The sequence below is a fragment of the Eschrichtius robustus genome, chromosome 1 (genome assembly GCF_028021215.1).
Source record: "Eschrichtius robustus isolate mEscRob2 chromosome 1, mEscRob2.pri, whole genome shotgun sequence".
Taxonomy (NCBI): Eukaryota; Metazoa; Chordata; class Mammalia; order Artiodactyla; family Eschrichtiidae; genus Eschrichtius; species Eschrichtius robustus.
Genome location: NC_090824.1, coordinates 164718837 through 164742310, shown reverse-complemented (window position 1 = coordinate 164742310; position 23474 = coordinate 164718837). Strand labels below are relative to the sequence as shown.

At 41.0% G+C, this 23474-nt stretch overlaps 1 protein-coding gene across 2 annotated transcripts in view; it reads left to right on the top strand.

The window, feature by feature from the left end:
- Positions 1-10831: 10831 nt before the first annotated feature.
- The window catches only part of HDGFL3 (HDGF like 3), a 75231-nt gene continuing 62588 nt past the window's right edge, over positions 10832-23474 (top strand). Inside the window, exon 1 of one of the 2 annotated variants that reach the window (XM_068558672.1) lies at positions 10832-11333. In XM_068558672.1, the coding sequence (XP_068414773.1) occupies positions 11250-11333 (84 nt within the window). In that variant the 5' untranslated portion in view covers positions 10832-11249. The remainder of the gene's footprint in view (positions 11334-23474) is intronic. The other variant, XM_068558662.1, reaches the window with a different exon arrangement.

Here is a 23474-nt window from a genome sequence, read left to right as displayed (position 1 = left end):
CGTTGATTACGTGTCTTGCAAATATTTTCTCACACTCTGTGTGGTTTGTCTTTTTACTCACTTCTTTAGTGTTGTCTTGGCTATTGTTACCTCCTTGCATTTTATACAAGTTTTAGAAGCAGCTTGTCAATTTTCACACACCTCCCCAACCCCCAAAAAAAATTGTTGGGATTTTAATTTGGTTTAATTAGGTTCCATACATCACCTTGGGAAGGAATAACACATTTATGATATTGAGTCTTCCAATCTATGAAAATGGTATATCTCTTCATTTATTTAGTTCTTCTTTAAATTCTCTAAATAATATAGTTTCTGTGCAAAGTTCTAACAAATCTTTCATGAAATTTATTCCTAAGCAGTTGATGTTTTTGGTGCTATTGAAAATGATAGCATTTCTAAAATTTCATTTTCTAATTGTTTATTGCTGGTGTATGGAAATGCAATTGCTCGTTTTTCTATATTGACCTTTTGCTGGTGACATTGTTGAATTCACTTATTAATTCTAATAGTTTATCTATAGGTTCTTTTAGACTTAGTACATACATAATTATGTCATCTGCAAATAACAGTATATTTATTCTTTTCCAATCCTCATACTTTGTTTTTTTTCTTTTTTTATAAATTTATTTATTTTATTTATTTATTGTTGGCTGCGTTGGGTCTTTGTTGCTGTGCGCAGGCTTTCTCTAGCTGCGGTGAGCAGGGGCTACTCTTCGTTGTGGTGTGTGCGGGCTTCTGATTGTGGTGGCTTCTCCTGTTGCGGAGCATGGGCTCTAGGCGCATGGGCTTCAGTAGTTGTGGCTTGCGGGCTCTAGAGCGCAGGATCAGTAGTTGTGGCGCATGGGCTTAGTTGCTCCGCAGCATGTGGGATCTTCCCAGACCAGGGCTGGAACCCTTGTCCCCTGCATCGGCAGGCGGATTCTTAGCCACTGCATCACCAGGGAAGTCCCTGTTTTTTCTCTTTACCTTAATTCATAAGCTAAAGAATCTAGTACAATCGTGAATAGAAGGTGTTACAGCAGATATCCTTGCCTTGTTCACAGTCATAGGGAAAATTTTCAATATTTCACCATTAAGTATGATGTTTGTTATAGGTTTTTGTATATACCCTTTATTCTATTAAGAAAGTGCCTATCCATTCCTAGTTTGTTGTTGCTTAAAAAATATATGCTGAATTTTATCACTTTTCCTGAATTTCCTAAAAGGATCATGTGATTTTTCTCCTTTACTATATTAACGTTGTGAATGACATTGATTAATTTTCAATGTTAAACAACCTGCATTCTGGATTAGATTCAAATTTGTCATGATATATTATTCTTTTTATGTATACCAGGATTTGGTTTGCTGATATTTTGGTTGAGATTTTTTTATCTGTGTTGTGAGAGTGATTGGTATATAGTTTTCCTTTCTTGTGTTATATACTTGTCAGGTTTTGATATTAAGATTGTGCTGGACTCATAAAACAACTTTCCAGTCTTCTCTCTTTTTCTATTCTCTGAAAGAGTTTCTGTGAATTGGCACTATTTCTTCCTAAAATGTTTGGTGTAATATACCAGTGAAGCCATCTGGGCCTGGAATTTTCTTTGGGGGCAGATTTCACTTACAGACGGAATTTCTTTCAGTAGTAGATTTAGGACTAGTCACATTTCTCTTTCTTCTTGTGTGAATTCTGGTAAGAAGTGTTTTCCTAGTATGTTGTCAGTTTCATCTAAATTTCCAAATGTAACAGCACAAAGTTGTCCGCAATGACTTTTTTATTATTTTAAATATCTGTAGAACTTGAAATGTCCCCCTTTTCATTTCTCATTTGTTATTTGTTCTTTCTCTATTTCTTTTGATCAGTCTTGACAGAGGCTTATCCATTTTATTAGTCCTTTAGAAAACCAGCTTTGTTTATCCTGTGATATATTTTTATGGTTTATTAATTTCTGCTTTTTGTTATTTCCTTCCTTCTCCTTTTTTGGGTTTACCTTTATGTTCTTTTACTAAGTTGTTGAGATGAATACTTGAGATCATTGCTTTTCATCCTTTTCCCCCTGATATATGCATTTAAGACTCTACACAGCTTTAACTTCATCTCACAAGTTTAGATACATTGTGTTTCCAATGTTATTCACTTCAAAATATATTTTGATCTCCATTGTAATTTCTTGACTCATGGGTTATTGAAAATTAGACACTAAAAATATTGTTTCATCTCCAAATATTTTGGAATTTCCTAGTTTTCTTTTTGTTACTGACTTCACAGCTTAATTCCACTGTGGGCAGAGAACACACCATGCCTAATTTTATCCTTTGGAAGTTGTCGGGATTAACTCTAAGAACCAGCATATGGTAAGTTTTGGTAAATGTTCCATATATATTTGAAAATGTGTATTCTATAGATATTTGGTACTGTGTTCTAAATATATCAATAAGATTGTGTTTATTACTTACGTTACTTAAATCACATACATTCTTTTTTTTTTAAACATCTTTATTGGAGTATAATTGCTTTACAATGGTGTGTTAGTTTCTGCTTTATAACATAGTGAATCAGCTATACATATACATATATCCCCATACCTCCTCCCTCTTGTGTCTCCCTCCCACCCTCCGTATCCCACCCCTCTAGGTGGTCACAAAGCACCGAGCTGATCTCTCTGTGCTATGCGACTGCTTCCCACTAGCCATCTATTTTACATTTGGTAGTATATGTAAGTCCATGCCACTCTCTCACTTCATCCCAGCTTACCCTTCCCCCTCCCCATGTCCTCAAGTCCATTCTCTACGTCTGCATCTTTATTCCTGTCCTGCCCCTAGGTTCTTCAGAACTTTTTTTTTTTTTAGATTCCATATATATGTGTTAGCATATGGTATTTGTTTTTCTCTTTCTGACTTACTTCACTTTGTATGACAGACTCTAGGTCCATTCACCTCACTACAAATAACTCAATTTCGTTTCTTTTTATGGCTGAGTAATATTCCATTGTATATATGTGCCACATCTTCTTTACCCATTCATCTGTCGATGGACACTTAGGTTGCTTCCATGCCCTGGCTATTGTAAATAGAGCTGCAATGAACATTGTGGTATATGATTCTTTTTGAATTACGGTTTTCTCAGGGTATATGCCCAGTAGTGGGATGGCTGGGTCATATGGTAGTTCTATTTTTAGCTTTTTAAGGAACCTCCATATTGTTCTCCATAGTGGCTGTATCAATTTACATTCCCACCAACAGTGCAAGAGGGTTCCCTTTTCTCCACACCCTCTCCAGCATTTATTGTTTGTAGATTTTTTGATAAATCACATACATTCTTATTCTTTTTTTTTTTTTGTCCACTTCTTCTATCAGTTCCTAAGAGAACTTTGTTGAAATATCCCACCATAAATGTGGATTTGTCTCGTCTCCTTGTAGTTCTGTAAACTTTTTGCTTTATATATTTTGGGGCAATGTTATTAGTGTATACGTTAAGCTTTTGATTTTTTTCTGGTGAATTTACCATTTTATTTTTATGTAATGTCCCTTTATAGCAGCATTTCTCAACTGTGGTGCTATTGACATATTGGGCAGGAGAACTCTTTGTTGAGTGGGTATGGTGGTGCTGTCCTGTGCACGGTAGGATGTTTAGCAGTATCCTTGTTCTCTACCCACTAGATGCCAGTAGCATCCCGACCCTACCCATGACAATCAAAACTATATGAATAGGGACTTCCCTGGTGGTCCAGTGGTTAAGACTCCAAGCTCCCAATGCAGGGGGCCCAGGTTTAATCCCAGGTCAGGGAACTAGATCCCACATGCTGCAAGGAAGATCCTGCTCGCGGCAACGAAGATCCGGCATGTGACAACTAAGACCCGGCACTGGGACTTCCCTTGTGGCTCAGTGGTTAAGAATCCACCTGCCAATGCAGGGGAAACAGGTTCGATCCCTGGTCCAGAAAGATCCCACATGCCACGGACCAGCTAAGCCCGTGTGCCACAACTACTGAGCCCACACGCCACAACCAGTGAAGCCTGCACACTCTAGGGCCTGTGTGCCGCAACTACTGAGCCCACGCACCTAGAGCCTGTGCTCCACAGCAAGAGAAGCCACCCCGATGAGAAGCCCATTCACCAAAATGAAAAGTAGTCCCCACTTGCCACAACTAGAGAAAGCCCGCGGGCAGCAACAAAGACCCAACGCAGCCAAAAAAAAAAAAAAAAAGACCCGGCACAGGCAAATAAATAAATACTTAAAAAAAAAAATGTCTAGACATTCCCAAATGTCCACTGGAGGGCAAAATCGCTCGTACTTGAGAGCCACTCATCTATAGTAATGCTTTGGGTTGTAAAGTCTATTTTGTCTGATGTTAGTAAAGCCATTTCTATTGATATTTGCAAGGGTTTTTTTGTTGTTGTTAATCATTTTACTTTCAGTACTCTTACGGTACCTCTCTTGAAAGCATAACGCTGATGTCTTTTTAATCCAGTCTTACAATCTTTTAATTGTAATTGGAGTATTTGTTCCTTTTACCTTTAATGTGATCACTGATATTTTTGGGTTAAAATAATTATGAATATTTATCTCATATTTAATCCACTATCCTATGTCCTTTTTCTCTTCTTTCTTACCTTTTTGGGTTCTGTATTATTTTACTATTTTGTTATTGCACCCATTAGTTGAGAATTCTTTTATTATTCTTTTAGTTGTTATCCTACAGATCATGACATGAATCTTTAAATTATTAAAATTTAATATGTTAGTGCTTTTCCCACTTTCTGTACTATCTTAGGATCTAGGGCCTTTTTATTCCATGCACCTCATCTCACTTTTTGTGAATTTTTATTTCTCCATATATATTACCCAAGTAATTCATCATGCAAAATACTTTTTAATCCATGGCTTGATAGCTTTAATCAGTTTTAGAAAATTTTTGGCCATCATGGCTTCAAATACTGCTTCTATCCCATTTTCTCTCTCTCTCCTCAACATCTGAGACTTCATATTAGACTTTCTCACTGTATCTCATAGAAAATACCTTAGAAATACCAATAGAAAGCTGGTGTGGCTATACTACATTCTTTTCTGTTTTTTCCTTCCTTTAGTCTCTCTGGGCTTAAGTCTGAATATCTTTCCTTTTGACCTATCTTCCAGATCACAAGCTCCCTTTAGCTGTATCTAATCTGCTAATTAAACCCTGTTTCAGTTATCTGTTGCTACATAACAACCCATCCCCAAATTGTGTAGCTTAAAACAATCATCACCATTTACTTGCACATAATTCTGCAATCTGAGCCAGGCTCAGTAAGGACTGCCTGTAGCTTACGGGGGTTGGAGGACCCAAGATGGCTACACTCACATGTCTGGCACCTCAATAGGGGGATCAGAAGAGTTGGGGGCTGTCTAGGTGTCTCTCTCTCTCTCTCTCTAGTCTTTCATTCTCCAGGGTCTGTCTCTCTCCACGTGCCCCTTCCCCTTCCATACCAGCAGGGTATTTGTAATTACAGTAACTCCCCTTCAAGTTGTGAAATTTCAAAGATGTTAACGTGCACCTGGTTCCAGCAAGGAACCAGAACCTGTGCCAGCAACGTCAGGAGTGAGTGAAATTGCAGCTTGCCCTCCGTCTCCTATTGCTGACGATCCTTCAGCTCTACCATCTCCCACCTCCTCTCCCTCCTCCAGTCAGTAACTCTTCTTGCCTGTTCACTCGATGCCAGCCCCTGGATGCCAGCTGTTGTACTGTACTACTGTACTTTTCAAGGTACTGTACTGTAAGAGTCAAAATGTTTTATTTTTTGTGCTTGTTTGTTTTTTATGTATTTTTTGTGTGAAAAGTATGATAAACCTATTCCAGTACAGTACTATAGAGCTGATTGTGTTAGCTGGGTACCTAGGCTAACTTTTTTGGACTTACGGACAGATTGGACTTCCGAACGCGCTCTAGGAACAGAACTCGTTTGTATGTAGGGGACTTGCTGTATTTACACGGTGGGCCAGGATTCCAAGAAGGTGAAAGTGGAAGTTACTACGCCTCACAATGGCTAGGACTAGAGCTAGCAACGCATCATTTCTCCCACATCCTTCACTCCACACAGCAGCCCTTCAGATGGTTGCCGTTAGATACACTGGCCTCTCGTAACTCCTGCAACACTACTTCATCTGACATGTTTTTGATTCCCTCACCATCCTCCTTGTTGTCCATGACTTCTAGTCCTAGAACAATGACTGACACACAGCAGTACTCGACAAATATTTGTTCAATAAGTCAATGAAGAAATGAATGCTAACTGTTGATCCAAGGCTCTCTTCAGCAGCATTTACACAAATATTGGAACAATACTAGCCAAAGTGGTAGCTAAATTTGCAAATTCTTCGTCTTTAATACTTTCTACATATTGAATCACCTCTTCTCCCAAATAGCTGATAACTCACTAAAATTCTCCAGTTTGTTTCTCAGCCTGAGACAGGACAGTGAAGGGAGAAGAATGAGAACAGTCTTAATAGAAACAGCCTTGGACTCTGAGTATCAGGGAGGAAAATTCCCAGGACCTAAACAATATCCCTTTCCTTCCCCAAAAAAGATGCAGGTGACTCAAGTATGTCTTCAGAGAACATTAACATGCATCTAGGGTCATTATTGGGGGGCTCTCTGTTTCTATACATTGTGGCCTGAGTACAGTTGCTGCTGTCACCCACCCTCCCTCCAGCAATGCTGACCCCAACCTTTGACCCCTACCCTGCCCCATCGTGGCCCATGCTGAGTTTATGATGCCTTTTGCCAACCTAGAACTTCCTGGTGCTCACACTGAGGTGGGAGTTCCCTCTCTCACCACAAGTAGTATATTACAGTTCTTCTATTTGACTGTCACAAAGGTGTCAATATCTTATGATCCTTTCTCTTTCAAAGGATATGAGACCAGTTCTTCTGGGACTGGGTCAAAGGACATTTGAGAGATAACCCTAGTGGCAAAAGTAATAGAAATGAACTCTGATGCAAAGTCCAGGGAGTGCCCTTCTGACATACCGAGTGTGTGTGTAACACCAAATTTTCCCAACTCCCTTTCCATAATTCTTTTCACCACACCATGTTAACAACAAAGACAACAATATAAACTAACATTTAATGAGTACTTAGTATGTGCCAGGCACTGTTCCGAATGCTTTAGATATATCCTCTCATATATAATTTTGGGTGGAGGAATAGATTGTAGGTAATTGAAGCATCGTGGAATGGGTGACTTGGGAGACAAGATTTGAAGGAACTGTTAAAAGAGTTTTATCGGGAAGCTGAGCCAAGATATGAAAGGGGAAGGTGCAAACAGGACAGGGTTGACAGCATGTGTGGATGTGTGAGTGAGAAGTGGCAAAAAATAGATCAGGTAGCCAAGGGCAGGGAGATGTAGTAGCCCATCGGGATTTGAGGATGCTGAAATCAGGTGATCAAAGTTGATATTATCACCACGTGTGAATGGAGATCCTTCCAATTCTCAAGTAAAATTAATGTATTCTATTTTGACATAGCAAATAGACCAGCTCTTGGGGCCACATTGATTAAAATAAAACACATCAGACTCTTTTAATGGTCTTAGTGGTATCTCTAAAGGGTTACTTATTATCTGTTAAATATTTGAATAGAGCATTGTTCTGGAATAGCCAGAGGAACAATCCTTTGCATAAAAGCGGAGGACCCAGTCTGAAAGCTCTGTCTGCAGTGAAAGCCACAGAGCAATGCTTCATCCCTGGCAAAACTGTGTTGACAAGGTGGTCTGCATCCAACCTGGCTGCAAAACAGATGGGCTCTTAGCCAAGCACATTAGGAGATTCCCGACGACCAGTCAGAGGGAGCCTGTAAGGGGATCCCATGTGCGTGTGTCATTAAGTGTGACTTGGTACGGCAGGAGAGGCAGGCAGAAAATGTGTGCTGAGCAGTCAGGCCGAGGCTCAATTAAAAACCTGAAACCAAAGCCTAGACTGGGAGAAATCTCCACATTATCGATATAACCAAACCCCCATCAAATGTCCCTTCTTTGGACTCTGTCTTCAACCACTCTGCTGGCTCCTTCTCCTAATAACAAACTCAAATTTCTCCAATCTTTAAAATCCAGCCAAATAATCACAACAGAACAACTCTCCCTGCATGCTTTTGGGCTATTCCTTCTCCACCGCTGGGAATGAGCTGTCTACACTTCCTGCCTCCACAGGTTCACCTTTCACTCCCATCTCAAGCCACTGCTCTCTGGTTTCTTCTCATCACCATTTCAGTGACACAGTTCCCAACAAGGACACCAAATACTTCTCAATCACCAGATTAAATGGAGCCATCGCCTCCTTTATCTTAACTTGACCTCCCTGTGGCATGTATCTGGACATCTCCCTCCTTCTGGAAATTCTTTAATTCTTTGGTTCCTACAGGACCACATTCCTCTTCTTCTTCTGCCTAACCCTTAAATGTTGGTGTTACCTGGCTCCATCCTCGCCACCACTTTTTACATTCTACACGGTCTCCTAGGAACCTCCCTCATGGTTTCAGCCACCACTTATCTACTGAAGTCACTCGAGTCTCTATGTTCTACCTTGACCACTTTCCCCACGCTGTGTATTCAGCTCTCCACTAAAGCATCTCTCTCTGGATACCCCAGGAAATCTCAACACACAAAACCACTCATGATCTCATCTCCAAATTGCCCATTCTTCATGGATTTCCTCATCTCAGTGAATGTCAAAACTAATCATCCCATTGCTTAAGCCAGAGACCAGGGAAGAGTTTTTGACTCCTCCTTCTTCCTTGCTACATACTGCCCAGTGAGTCAGCAAGGCCTGTCTCAGCCCTTGTCTTCTCTCTTCTGGAGAGAGCCCCCCACCTGCCAGCTGAGCTCCTGCCTCCAGACTCTCACCCTCAAATCCACCTCCACAGAGGCCCCCGGAGTAATCTGTCTAAACCCAAACAATGATCGTGCCCCTGCCCTATTTAAAGTCCTCCCATGGCTTCCAACTGACCACCTTTCCCCTCTCATTTCTCTCCTCTCCCCTATCTCTAATCTGTGCCCAGAGGGAGGCGGGACCATGTGGGGAGAGCAGCCAACAGCTAGGGCTTTGGCAGCTGGTCAGAGGGATCTGGGTTTGGCATAAGAGGATATAGGAACCATTCACAGGTTCATGAGCAGGGCATGATGACATGATGACAGGTATACATGGCAGTCCTAGAAGTGGGAGACACATTAGCAGGCTGCTATAGACTGAATGTTTGTATCCTCTGAAAAGTCATGTTAAATCCTAATGACCAATGTATTTGGAAGTGGGACCTTTGGGAGGTGATTAGATCATGAGGATGGAGCCGTCATCAATGGGATTAGTGCTCTTATAAAAGAGATCCCAGAGAGCTGCCTCACTCTCCTCCCCTTTACCCCTTACCCCATGTAAGGACACAGAGAAAAGACTATTTTCTGTGAACCAGGAAGCAGGCCCTCACCAGACAAATGAATTGCCTATGCCTTGATCTTGGACCTCCCGGTCTCAGAACTGTGAGAAATAAATTTCTGTTGTTTATAAGTCACCCAGTCTACAGTATTTACAGTATTATGTTATAGCAGCCCGAAGAGACTACGGTTTACACAGGCTCTTGCAACAGAGGCAAAAGGACCTAGACTAGTCTACAGTGAGAAAACAGGAAAAGGTGAACCTGTAGGACTGGTGAGGAAGGGTAAATATCTAAAAAGGAAAATCACCAGATGCAAGTAGTAAGGAAATGCATTAGTAGATAATGTTAAGCACTATTAAAGTAAACAATCCACAGGAAGTCTAGAGAATTTAAAGCCCCATTAAAGGAACACGAGCAGGGGTTAAAACACACGCACAATTCTACACAGCAAGTGAGGAACGCAAATGCTGGGAGGAACTGTAGCTTCTATAAAAGGGAGAGAGGGCAAGAAAGCCTAGAATAGGGGACAGACACAAACAAGGAGACAAGATGAGGACCACAGAAAGTCCGTTACGCTCAGGAGCTGCGTCAGCTGACCTGTTAAAGATGAGCTTCAGGATGATGAGAGAGGCAGCATTCATTGGGCAGATTCAAAAAAACTTTGTCCAAAATGTTGCCAGGATTGGAAACGAGTGACCTGCCAGAATAAGTCCCTTTCACAAAACTACAGGCCTATAAGGCCCACGCATGGAAAAGCATAACCGCTTCCGGACTTTGGAGTTATGGAGATCCGTGTTCGAATCCCGACTGTCCCGCTTGGCAAATTAGATAACCTCCGGTGACTCCGGTTGGCTTGCCCTGGGTGGGTCACACCACATTGTGAAGGGGAAGCCTAGGGTGAGACCCCAACAAGGTCGCTGACTCCAGAGCGGTGCTCTTTCCAGCAGCCTGATGCTCTGCGTAGCAGGTCCCCTCGCGCGGCCGGCCCCCGGCCTGGAGCGCCTTTGTGCCCCACTCACCCTAGAGCACTCGCAGAAGCGGCCCGCGGCGGGGAGCCGGGAGGGAGACCAGTCAGCGGGAGGTGGCCGTGGGACTGGGGGTGCCGGTGGGAGCGCCCCCGATGTGGCGCGGACGGGTGGGGAGGGGGCCGGCCAGGTGGTGATTGGCTGGGCTGAGGCTGGCAGCTCCGGGCCAAGAACAAAAGAGAGCGGGCGGCGGGCGGCCTCTGGAGTAGGTGCTCCCGTCCGCCCGGCGCGGGCTTCGGTGCTGGGGGAAGACGCACCCACCGCCCGCCAGCCGAGCTGCCGGGCTGGCGCGCTCGGTTTCTGCGCAAAAGCCGGCCGTGTACCTAGGAATTAACCGGCCGGCCCTGGAGGGGAGGGGTGGGGAGCGGGAAGTGGTGGTGGGGGGGGGGGATGTTGAGCGCGCGCGAGAACAATAATAAGATCGTGTTTGCGGTCGCTGCCCGAGGAGGAATTCGGAGGAGGCGCGAGGCCCGGTGCTCGCGCCGCGCCCGGGAGCCCGGGAAAGAGGCCGCCGGCGGCGGCGGCGGCATGAGGCAGGCGACGCGGCGCCTGTGAGCAGCGCACGGCGGCGGCGGGGAACCTCAGCGCGGGGAGAGCCGAGCGGCCGGGGGCTCCCCTCCCCCGCTGCCGGGCGGTGATTTGCCGGGCCTGCTGCGCCCCCCGCCCACCCCTCGCCCCAGCCGCCGCCTCGCCGCTTCCCTTCGTCGGAGCGGCCGCTCGTCCGCCCGCCCGCCCGGCTCGAGGCCCGCGGGGAGCGCGGCGCAGTCCGTTGGCCCGCGGGGGGGCGGCCTCCCGGCATCTTCGCGTCGCCCAAGGACGACCAGGAAGGGGAGCGGCCGGGATGGCGCGTCCGCGGCCCCGCGAGTACAAGGCGGGCGACCTGGTCTTCGCCAAGATGAAGGGCTACCCGCACTGGCCGGCCCGGGTGAGTACGGCGGCCGCGCGCGGGCCCGCCCGCCCACCATTTTCCCCTTCATGATGGCGCGCCCGCCCCCTTTCCCCATTGCCTCAGCCCGGAGCGCGGAGCCCGCCGCGAGCGGCCGACTGCGGCCGGGGCTGAGGGCGCGGGCAGCGCTGCGCAGGCAGGACGGGGCCGCGCCGGAGGCGAGGGTTCCGGGCCGCGCCCGCACCCCGCGAGGGCCGCCATCCTTCCGCCCACTTTCGAAGGCGGCTCCGGCCCCGGCAGGCCCGCCGCTGCCTTCCTCCCGGAAAGCCGGTGGTGACCGGGAGCCCGCGCCGCCGGGAAGCGGGCCTGGAATGGAGCCATCGCTCCGGGCAGGGTCGTTGGTAGACACCGCGGTCCCGGGCGAACGTCGGGGCACGTAGGGGAGCGTAGTGCAAATGGCTGTCGGAGAGCCGGCGGGCGCCTGCGGCGCAAATCCTGGAAAGGGGTAGTGGTCATTGAGAGCTAGTTGGAGCCTCTTGGCAGTCATTCATCCGTCTCTCGTTGCATCCTTCGCCATCCAGACTTGTTGAGTTTTCCCTGAGCGCGATTCCGGGTGCCCCGCCTGCCCTATCCTTGTCCTGGGGTACGTGCATCCTTGGTGCCCATGGTTCTTTTAAGCCGACACCAAATAGCCGGGAGCTTGCAGCTTGGCACTGGCTGGTGTGTCCTGTAAGCTCCTCGTGCCTTTTCACCTCCATGTTTGTTTTAGGTCAGATCCCAGACCTTATCCTCGGCCTCCCACAACAGTCCACAATAGCGCTCTCTTTCTGTGTAGCAGGGTTTTCGCTGGGCTCTTTCTCTAGAAAGCATCTGCGTGTAATACATAACATTAAATTTTATTAGGCCCTTTGCTAACATGTGTGCTTTGTGTCTTAAAATAAATCCCTTTTACTTTTATTTTATAACAGTTGGCAGTTAATTGCTTGAAATAAGAAACAGTGAAAAGGAGGGTCAAAACATGTTGAAGATTATGTTAGTAAACTTGAGGAATAGAAGTAGACATGGGAAATAGTGGCATAAGTATGAGTGCAGGCTCTAAAAATGTTGTATTATATGCAAGTGAAGGTACTGAGATTCCCCCCTCCCCCAAATACACCCATTCACAAAAGGAAGTGACATCATGGGTGGCCAGACTGAAATTTAGTGAAGTTGAAGTAATGGATGGACATAATCACTTTTTTTGTTTTTAGTTTGTCACGATTGTAAAATGGAAAGAAAACTGGGTCAGGAATTGGGGGACCCTGGCATCAGGTCTGGGCTCTGTTATGGGCTAATCATCTCAACTGTCTGAATATCCATTTCTGCAACTGTAAAATGATCATCTCTAGGATTCCTTCCAACACTAACAACCTCAGATTTCAAGGAGAAAAAACAGTCTTATTCAGATTCCGTGAGGCTGTGCAAATAATTTTTCTCCACATCTGAATTGTAGGTTTTCCTTAAATAAGGCAAAGTTTTCATGGTGGAATAATGGGTTATTTTTCCTACTACAGTGCCATAATGCTTTGGGGCAAGATTTGTTACTTTAGGAGTCCTTTAGGGAACCCCTTGAATATATTCGTTAAGTAAGAAATAAACAGCTATAGGGCACATATGTTTATACATGGTCAAAAGTGAATTGAAAGTTATCATCACTAGTTGGTCATTTTCTTGTAACACAATGGCTTTCTTTAATCTTACCTTTGAAAATATCTCCTGAGAGTCAAAAAGAAAATAGACTTAAAATTTCATTAACATGTTGCTTGCATATGTTGGCCACCTGTAGTAATTTTGAAACAAAAAAGTGCTGCAGAAGTAGTCGTAGTTGTATATTTAATTGTACATAAAATTCCTAGGAGTTATAATTCCCAACCAAGGCAAAATGGAAAATAAAATGAGGAAATAAAATCAATTACATTGTTAGATACGATACAGTAAATACAGGGGAAAAAATGTGTGTCTGTTCACATTTAACGTGAGCTCCTCAAGGGAAGGACCTAAGTCTCTAATTTTTTAAAAATATTTTATAGTGAGTGACATGTTGTAATTTCCAAAGAAAGGTAAAGGTTAGAAAAAGAAGAAAGATATTTGAGTCCCTACTCTTTGTTACAGTTGAATGTGTCAGTGTTCTCGTTTTATTTGCAGCCCAATTCTGTGAGATAGTATCCCCACTTTACACCTAGCTATAGCTTTGTAGATGATGATATTATCAAGTATGGGGGGGAAAATCCTACTTATTTAAATTTCAAATATTGTTTCTTGATATGAAGGCCAGCCATGTTGGGATTCTATCAATATATGGCCACAAGGAATGAAACATAGGAGGGAGAACATGGGGGAAACATTTCTTCAGGCTATGGGGAGGAGCTTTCTGATGGTCAGAGCTGGTCCACGTGGCATGGAGAAGTGACTTCTCTGCTGTAGAGAAGACATTTGTTTTGGTCCTAGGAATCCCCTTGTGAGGAATGTGAGTCTAGAGAATTCAGACATCTAGTAAATTTGATCAGGTTGGTTTCAGCTTTTGGCTGAGCTTCACACTCTGTGCCCAGGGTGTGTTCTGTAGTCTAAGTTTCAGTTTACTACTCTGTAAAATAGGGATAATTCTCACCTCACAGATTTAGTGTATGTAAAAGAACTAAGCAGCAGTACTTGAATGTTCCTATCTTTTTTGCTTTTTGAATTTCTAATTTTTCCCCTGTATCACTACACTATTTAAAATTTTCAGCTCTTAAGTAGATTTGTTATTTGTCCAACATTTTATCATGAAAAATTTCAAACATATAGAGAATTAAAAAAATTGTATAGTGAACAGCCATATATCTACCACCTAGATTCTGCACTTAACATTTTGCTGTACTTGCTGTATCACCTATTTGTTCACATATCCATCCCTCTATCCATACAGCAGTCCATCTTTTTTTTAATGCATTTCAAAGTAAGTTGCAGATAATTTACTCCTAGACACTCCAGAATGTATTTCATTAACTAGAGGTCAATATTTTTAATAGATTCTTTTTTTTTCCTTTGAGGTAAAATTTACATAGACTGAAACACACTTACCTTAAATGTACCATTCAGTGAGTTGACAAATGTATACACTGGTATAATGCAAGCCCCTACTGGGACAGAACAGTACCAGTACCCAAGAAAGTTCCCTTATGCCTCTTCCCAGTTGATTGTTGTCCTCCTTCCTTTTCAGATGTATTATTTTAACATTAAGTAGCAGCTGGCTGTTTCTAATGGAGTATACTTGCTGTATATGACTTTAAAAATTAGAAGTTCATTTATGCCTAAGGATTAACTAGCTTAATACTAAAAAATACTTATGCTAAAACAAGAGTCTCTGAAGCCTTTTTTTTTTAATTTTAAAAAAATATTTTATTTATTTTTTATTTTTGGCCACGTAGGGTCTTAGTTGGGGCATGCAGGATCTTTCACTGCGGCACGCGGGCTTCTCTCTAGTTCTTCTCTCCAGTTGAGGCGCGCAGGCCTAGTTGCCCCATGGCATGTGGGATCTTAGTTCCCTGACCAGGGATCGAACCCGAGTCCCCTACATTGGAAGGTGGATTCTTTACCACTGAACCACCAGGGAAGTCCCTCTGAAGGCTTTTGATTGTGTACCTTGTTGGTAAAAAAAAAAAAAAATAGAGCATGCATCTCTACTATGTGTAAATTTACTTTAAAATTACATATACATGTACTTTGTACTATTATACATATTATAAGATACATACGAAAAAACTAACAGGGATGACAGATGATATAGATATTTTATGTTTTAAAATTCTTATTGGCAAAATGTCATTAATAGTACTAGATTAAGTTTATATTTTAAAAAGTACTAATTTTTGGAATATTTTTGCCTCTTTCTTGTGAGATCTGACTAGATTGTCACAGTTTTTATCTTCTAAAGAGATATTATAGAATAGAACTGTCAGCTTGGCCATTTCCTTGTTTGCTTGTGCTTACATTATTAGTGTCATCTTTGTAGGACTCCTTTAGCCACTTGTTCATTTAGCGAGAATTCTGTTAGAAGTAGATGTTCCATAATTCTACTCAACCAGGCACACACAAATGGCAATAAGTCACAGTATGCCTAAAGTGAATAAATATAACTATCTAAATAAGCAAACTAGTGTTAATTGATGTATTGGATATTAGTAAAATTTACTTTTTAGGTGAAAGAATAAGAAACTAAGATAGAAGTTGTACTATTTTCTTCTCAGACCCTCTAAAATCATCTTGTGTATCCCCTGAGGTGTGAGCACTCTGCTTATGTTACCCCTACTCTAAAAAATGGAAAAATAAAAAACAATACAAAAACCAGGAAGTCTTAAAGCTCTTGTGTTTCAATTAAAGAGCTTTTTAAAAGTTAACCTTCTGGGGCTTCCCTGGTGGCGCAGTGGTTGGGAGTCTGCCTGCCGATGCAGGGGACACGGGTTCGAGCCCTGGTCTGGGAGGTATCCCACATGCCGCGAAGTGGCTGGGCCCCGTGAGCCACAATTACTGAGCCTGCGCGTCTGGAGCCTGTGCTCCGCAACAAGAGAGGCCGCGATGGTGGGAGGCCCGCACATCGCGATGAGGAGTGGCCCCCGCTCGCCGCGACTGGAGAAGGCCCTCGCACAGAAACGAAGACCCAACCCAGCCATAAATAAATAAATAAATTAATAAGTAAATAAATAAAAATTTTAAAAAAAATTAACTTTATATGAGAACTCTCAAACATCTTTAATAGGAGAGTAACTTTAATAGGAGAGTAAGTTGATATAACCACTTTAGAAAACTGGCCTGATCTACTGTAGTTAAACACACGCCTGCCTTGTGATTTGGCAGTCTGTTCTAGGCATATACCCAAGAGAAATGGGTGTTTATGTCCACCAAAAGACTTGTACAGTAATGCTCGTACATGGCAGCTTTATCCATAATAGCAGAAGACTGAAAACAACCCAGATGTCTATCAACACGAGAACGGTTAAGCAAATTTGTAGTATGTTTGTATAGTGGAGTACTACCCAGCAATAAAAAGGGGCAGACTACTGATGCCCACAAAAATATGGATGAATCTCAGAAATATAAGGTTGAGTGAAAAAAGCCAGACGCAAGACAGTACCTTCTGTATGATCCCATGATGTTCAAAAACAGGCAAAGCTGATCAATGGTATCAGTTTGTGGTAGGTGGAGGTGGTGGTGGGGTTACTGACTGGTAGGAGGCACTGGAAATGTTCTGTATCTTGATCTGGGTTTGTACGTATGTAAAAATTTATCAAGCTTGCACATGGGGATTTATGCACTATTATGTATATAATGCCTCAATTTGTGTATATAATGCCTCAATTTTAAAAGCACACTTTGTATGAGGTGGGGAAAAAGAATCTAATACTCCAAGCTTCTTCTTGGATTGAATTTCACCATTCTTAGCTTTCAGTGAGAAATTTTTTCCTTTAGGGCTTCAGTCCTACAAATTTGCATCTTCCTATTCCCTTTGACTATTTTAGAAGCTTCATTTACTACTTCACAGCTTTCTCTTGAGGCTTCTTTGTAGTTCTGGATTCTGCCTCTGTCTTTTGCTTAACTCTACTAGAGTCTTTCTGTTCCTTTCATGGTAAATCATTCATTGCTCATCATATTTTTGATCTAGCTCTCCACCTCTCACTTGTTAAAACTTAAGAATTAAGCATTTGACTTACCCCTCTATGACAGTTCAAAGAGCTGAACTCTTATTGAACTTTTATTGAGTACCTACTGTATGTAAGGCACTGTACTAGGTGTATTTTTTTGTTTTTCTACCAACAGATTAAACTTGCAGCAATTTTAAAACATTGTAATTGAATAATTAAAGTGTTTCCCTATCCTCTTATTAATGTAAATACTGGTTGGGAATCCTCAGTTTCTGATCCATAGCACTTTCCATTTTTTTTTTGGCCTTGACAGTAAACTGCTAGACTGTGAACCTTTATTTCTGGAGACCAGGCTACATATTTTCAGAGAATCAGTTGACACTTAAATTCTTTTCAATCTCGACATAAAGTAAGATGTTTATAATCTGTATTACTTTTTCCTGAGTCCACAGAAGTCCATCGTTGGTTCATTCCTCAGGTAGAGTGGCACAGGCTCACTCAGCCTTTCCCCAAGAGACTATATTCACATTGCCAGTTTGAGACTGGCAAACTGTCTCATTTTCTTCAGCTTAACCCTGGGAGCAAACAGGCAACTTAAACTCTCAATACCAACATTTACATTTTCCATCAGCCAGGTGAATCTGTATATCTGGCATATCCCCTTTGGAATGCCCTAATGACTACTTGTTGCCCCATGATTTGAAGAATATTAATTCTCTTAATTCCACTATATGAGATTGTGTTTGATTCTTTTGGAAAATGACTGATGGTTTAAAATGATATATGACTTTGTTGAAAATGTCTCTTAGCATTAGAAAAACATTATAGACTAATAAGTATAGTAGAGGAAGAGCCCAAATATTCCTGTTTATTAGAGAAATATCTTCTATTGTAGAAGAGTCTCCAGATGTCTGATCAAAATATAGTCCACTTAATACGGTTGTTAGCCCACTGCAAAAAGATTTCTTAATCATTTCAAGCAGTACTGAAAGCATGGTCTGTGGACTGTTTGTTACCTGTCAGTGACAAGATAGATACAGAAATTGAGAGCAAGAGTTTAGAAACTTTTTTAGCAATTTGATAGAGTAACTTTTTGTTTGTGAATCTGGTTTAAAATTGAGGTCTGTATTTGTACGCCTTTTAATTTTAGTTTTCTAATAATTCATCTTTAATGTATTTTATTAAAATGTCTGTAACTGATTAGAATTTTTTTAAATTTCTTCTTCACCACAGAATAGAAGTACTGACTATAGAGGACACTTAACAGTTAATAGTGTTCCTTGCACTGAAAACAATTTACTCATACTGTAAACTATTTAAACTATCCTTATTTAAAAGAGAGAATGGACTGACCTTCATGTTATATATTAATTTCACCTGTGTGACAGAGTTACAGTTATTACACAAGTAATAATGTTCACTGTAGAAAGATTAACATCCCTAGACATACTTACAAGCATCATGAATATGTACCTATATGTGTAAGTACATAATTTTTGTAATATATACAGTTTTGCAACCTTTTTTCCCCTCTAAACACTGTATCTTTAGAAGACTTTCAATGGCAATGAATATGTTTTTATAACATTATTTGTAGTAGCCATCTGGTAATTTATGGCATGGACCTATTTTTATAAATTATAACTACTTGCTATTGTAAGACACTTATTTTATTTCCAGTTTTATACTATAAAAGAATACTCTGAGAAACATTCTTTTGGCTTAATTGTTATGTCCTTAGGACAAGTCTCTGGAAATTATATTTCTGAGTCAAGGGGCATGTGCATGTTTTAAAGGTTTGTATTACAAAGATTTCACTATCTTATCTTACCCACTACCAGAATAAGAGAATACTTGTTTTTTCACATATTCATTAAAAGTAGATGATTCAAACTTTTAAAAATCTTTCTCAATTTAATAAGCACAAATATTTAATTGAATTAATTTCTTTGGTTACAAGTTAGGCAGAATATATGTATCATATATGACATTCTGTCAATAATGTATATGTGTCTTGATTATCAAGTTAGAATGAGTATATATAATAACACTACTATGAGGTAGATATCCCCATAAGAGAACCAAGACTTAGCTTAAGAAATTCACCTGAAGACAACTTAATTAAGTGTCTTAATCCCAGATTATTAAGAATGCCACAAGAACATAAGAAATGTGATATCAGATTAGGTAAAGGACTAAAGAAGCATTTGGCGGTATGTAAAAAGACCATACATATATGTGTGTTTGTAGGGCTCACAAGTTTCTGTGAAGCTGGAAATATTCAGTCAGAGAACATTTACTATTGTAACATTTATTATATTATCTTTAGTCTATATCTCTTTGAAAGCCCTTTGACACAAGGCAATATAAAAATAAATATTAGTTGTGCATTTAAAGAAAGCAGAGACCCATTAAAATCAATTCTGAATGAGTAGCATGATGTTGACTTAGTGTAAGTTCTAAAACCTTTATATGTGAGAGAACACATCTACTTTGAACATCAGGTAGGGTAGTTATGAGAGTTACTGGTTCAGTAGAGCCTAGAAGCTAAATCATAAGAACTACTACTACTAGCCTGTGTAACTTCTTGCCAGTTTACTGCATTCCCAATCTCTGTAACAGCATTTTCCTATGTACAGTGTATCACTGCCATTTGTATATGTAATCTCCTTTCAGCTGATTAAAATGGAGGTAGTAATTGAATTTTTCTACTATATCTTCTTACTTGATAAGAATTTGCTGTAGTTAGGTAAGTACCATCTGTAGGGTTACAGAGAGCCACGTAGAGGTTAAAAAGAGTGAAATAATCTAATGATTGGTGAGCTCAGACATTTAGAGTGACATCCTCCAGATTTCTGAGCAAGACTTCCTGCCATGTCGGGAAAGACAACTAGACCAGGAGTTAAAAGATAAGCACCTCATTCTACCACTCTCTTGGTTTGTTAGGTTTGGGCATCTTTTTTTATTACAACCTCTTTGTAAAACAGGGAGAGTGATAATTCTTAGTCTCACCCTTTTTCCTAGTAATCAAATGTGAAAATACACATGAAGGAAGTGTTTGCTAATTAAGTACCTAATAATTACCTCCTAGAAACACCAGACCTAGTAAAGTCTCAGTAAATGTTTTTGTGGTTTGGCAAGTGTGTCTTTCAGCAGTTTCCTTGTGACTTTATAATAGTAAGTTGGCTTTAGGCTCTGGGAGTTGTGGGGACTTCCCATTAATATTACCCCTCCAGATTTCTGAGTGTGATGAGCCATCTCTAGAGGGTCCACATAGCTTCAGGATTTGGGGGCAAACTAAGCTGGACTTCGTTGGCAGATAAACGGTGCCTATGAATCAACTACTCCCACTTGATCACTGAAACTCAAGCTCTGAGTGGATTCCCTAAGCCTGATTATAGAGTCTTGAAGGCTCCCCAAAAGTGGAGGTAACGTTTCAAAGTGGACTGGGTAATTCTTACTAACATACTAGTAACTTCTTAGTTTCTATCAAAATATGTTTTAAGATGAGAGTTGTTGTAAGTGGTGGGTTCATTTAGGTTCAGTAGTGGTTAGCAAATATAAAAATGAGTTTCACAGAGATTGAAAAACTTTTATGTAGGGAAAAATGTCAAAAAATAAACCCATGCCTTTAGATCTCTTCTTCCTTTCTGTCACTGAAGTAGAACTTTTGTACTAATGACATCTTTAATTTTGGAGGAAATGCATATTTAGAGGGAGCAGTATTATGAATTCTCAGTTCATTTTTTTTTTGGAGTTAGCATATGTTAAATGGATTGAAAATTAATTCCCTCAAGACTTCTGTTTGACTTTCAAAATGAGACCAGCTATTTTCAAACAAGGCATAACTGTTCTTATCTCCTTCGCTGGACTGCTACATGAGGATTAAGTCAATAATTTTGAAAAAGTATTTAGACTTTGGAAATGAGTCATTGTTACTGATTGATTCTGTTGCAGTCTAGTCTAGTGGCTTTCAGACTGTTTTTGACTGTAACTGACAGTAAGAAATAAATATTAATTTCATACACACACACTAGAAAAAGATTTTCACCAAAACATACTATATGTGATGCATCTTGATGTTTTTATATTTCATTTTGTATAAAATCAGGTTGTAACCCACAACATCAATTTCACTACCTGTAGTTTGAAAAGCACTGGTCTGGTCTGTTAGGCCAAAGGGAGATTAATCTATGTGAGTTATATATGTTTATATAGAACAGTAGTTGGATTTTTTTTTTTTTTTTTTTTTTTTTTTTTTAGTAGTTGGATTTTTGAGATGAGTTAATAGTCCTGAGCTTTTTATTCTGCTGTAGCCATAGTCCTACATGGAGGTCACATGAACATAAGAAATGAAAGTTATGTTAGGTCACTTAACCACCCTGGCCAGTATTTTACTTGATCTCCAAAGGTATACAGATCAGATATTTCTACTCTCATTTTCCTTCTATTCTTTGAACTGCAAATATACCTACTACTTTCTTAGCTTTCTCTATGAAGCTAATTATAGTTTCATAAATATGGCTTGTTGAGGGTAATAAGCTTCATACATTTGCTAACTAGTTAGTGATAAACACTGACTATCTAGTGTTCCCTGGCTGATGATATTGAGGTTCTGGGGTTTTCTTGGGTTTGTGAGACTAGACTGTGGAGGTATCAGGCTATCTATGACTGGGATTGATGGGCTTTTGTTAAGTCCAGAAAACCTATAGGTGGGGTAGGTTTGTGGTACCCTCTGAGGTGGATGTAAAGTCATGGGGACTACCACATTTCTAATGGTTCTGTATTTTCTTTACAATCACTTTTGTCCAATCAAAAAGAGATTTCCTTGCTACTATTTAGATAACAGCAATCTCAGAAGAGACAATCTAATATTGATGATAGTAAGACACTTCAATTTCTGAAAAAGATATATTTCTGAAAAGTTATAGTAAGCACAGTTTTATATCTCACATCTGGCTGACTGACTCACACAAAATAAGTACACTTCTATTGGAAAATAGCCCCACTATACTAAGTGGAAGTATCTGGAAACAAAAGGGTTAGGTTAATCTTTGTGTTAAGTCAGGTATTCAAGAACTCTGGTGGTTCTCCGCTCAGCTTTTTGTCACTGCTGTTGTTCACTGGCCCTATCTTGTGCTAGGTGGGGTGGCGGGTGAAGGACAGAGCCTTTGTAGAGTTATGAAATTTGATGGTCTCCATTGTTCATTTTTAATAAGCTCCTTGTCTGGGGCAAATATTTATTTAACTACAAGGGATCAGGTAACCCAGAACAAATGTGTCCCTTGTTTTTAATATTGTCATAAAAGCAAATTACAGAAGTAGGGCAGCTCAGCAAGAGCAGGCGGTTAGAGAAGTTTGTTGAAGTGAAATAGAGATGATGGTGATTGAAGACCCCTCCTTTGCGCCATTAAAATTGCTTCTCATTCAATATTGTAAACTCTAAAAAATAAGCCCTTGACCTCTCCATTTTCTCTGGGTATCCCAGCTACCTCCTGGCTTCACTCCTTCCTTATCCAAATTAGATCTACATGATTACTTGAACTGCTCTCACCCCATGCACACTTTCATGCATTCACCCTACAAACTCCTGCTGAGACCAACTAGACTGAATCACAAAGGCATGCAGACTGGGGCTGCTCCAGTATTAATTTCAGTTAGGTCCTCAACACTGCTCATTACTCCTTTTACTTGACCTGGGTCAGCTCCTTGTCCATCCTCCTCAGGTGTTAGTAGATACTTTTACTACCCTCTTCCAACTCAACTTCTTTCCCCTTATTTTCAGCAAATTATTTTACTTTCATATTTTATATGTTCATTTTCAAGGTGCAGTGGAAGAGCAGGAGCTTTATGTGCAGATAAAGCCATGTCTGCTTACTGTCTCTATCCCTCAACAGATGAATGACCTTGGGTACCTGATCTCTTTGCTTTGATGGACTGTAAAATGGAGACAATAATGCCTTCTTTTCAGGGTTTTTTCAAAGATTTTGAACATAAAGAATCTGAAGTTTAACGGATGATCAAAAAAATGTTTTTTTCCCTCTCCATCGCCTCTTCCCCATCCTCCTTACTAAGACCCTCCCCTTCTTGCTTGACCCCACCCTTTTCCTTTCTTCATTCAACATTCAGCAAATATTGATATTTTTGAGTGTTTGCTGTGTCCCAAACACTAACACCCTAATAGATGCTGGGGGCAGAAAGGTGACCTAAACAAAGTTTTGTTCTCATAGACTTTAAGTCATCAGCCTCTTCCCCTCCACTGACTTTCTCTCTTCAGACTAGAAAGACTAATCTCTATCTTCCAGGCACTGCTCTCTCTGCTTTCCTTGGTAGCCAAGCTTCTTTAAATAACTGACCTTACTGTCTCTTTCTCACCCCTCTCCCAGAAGTCACCATCACCTGCCAATTAATAGAATTCATTTCAACCCTAATTGCTACCTCTGTGGAAATTAACACTGCTGTTAAAAAATTCTCTTCCCTTGACTTCCCTCATGTGTTTCTTTTGAAAGATTCTTCTGCTTCT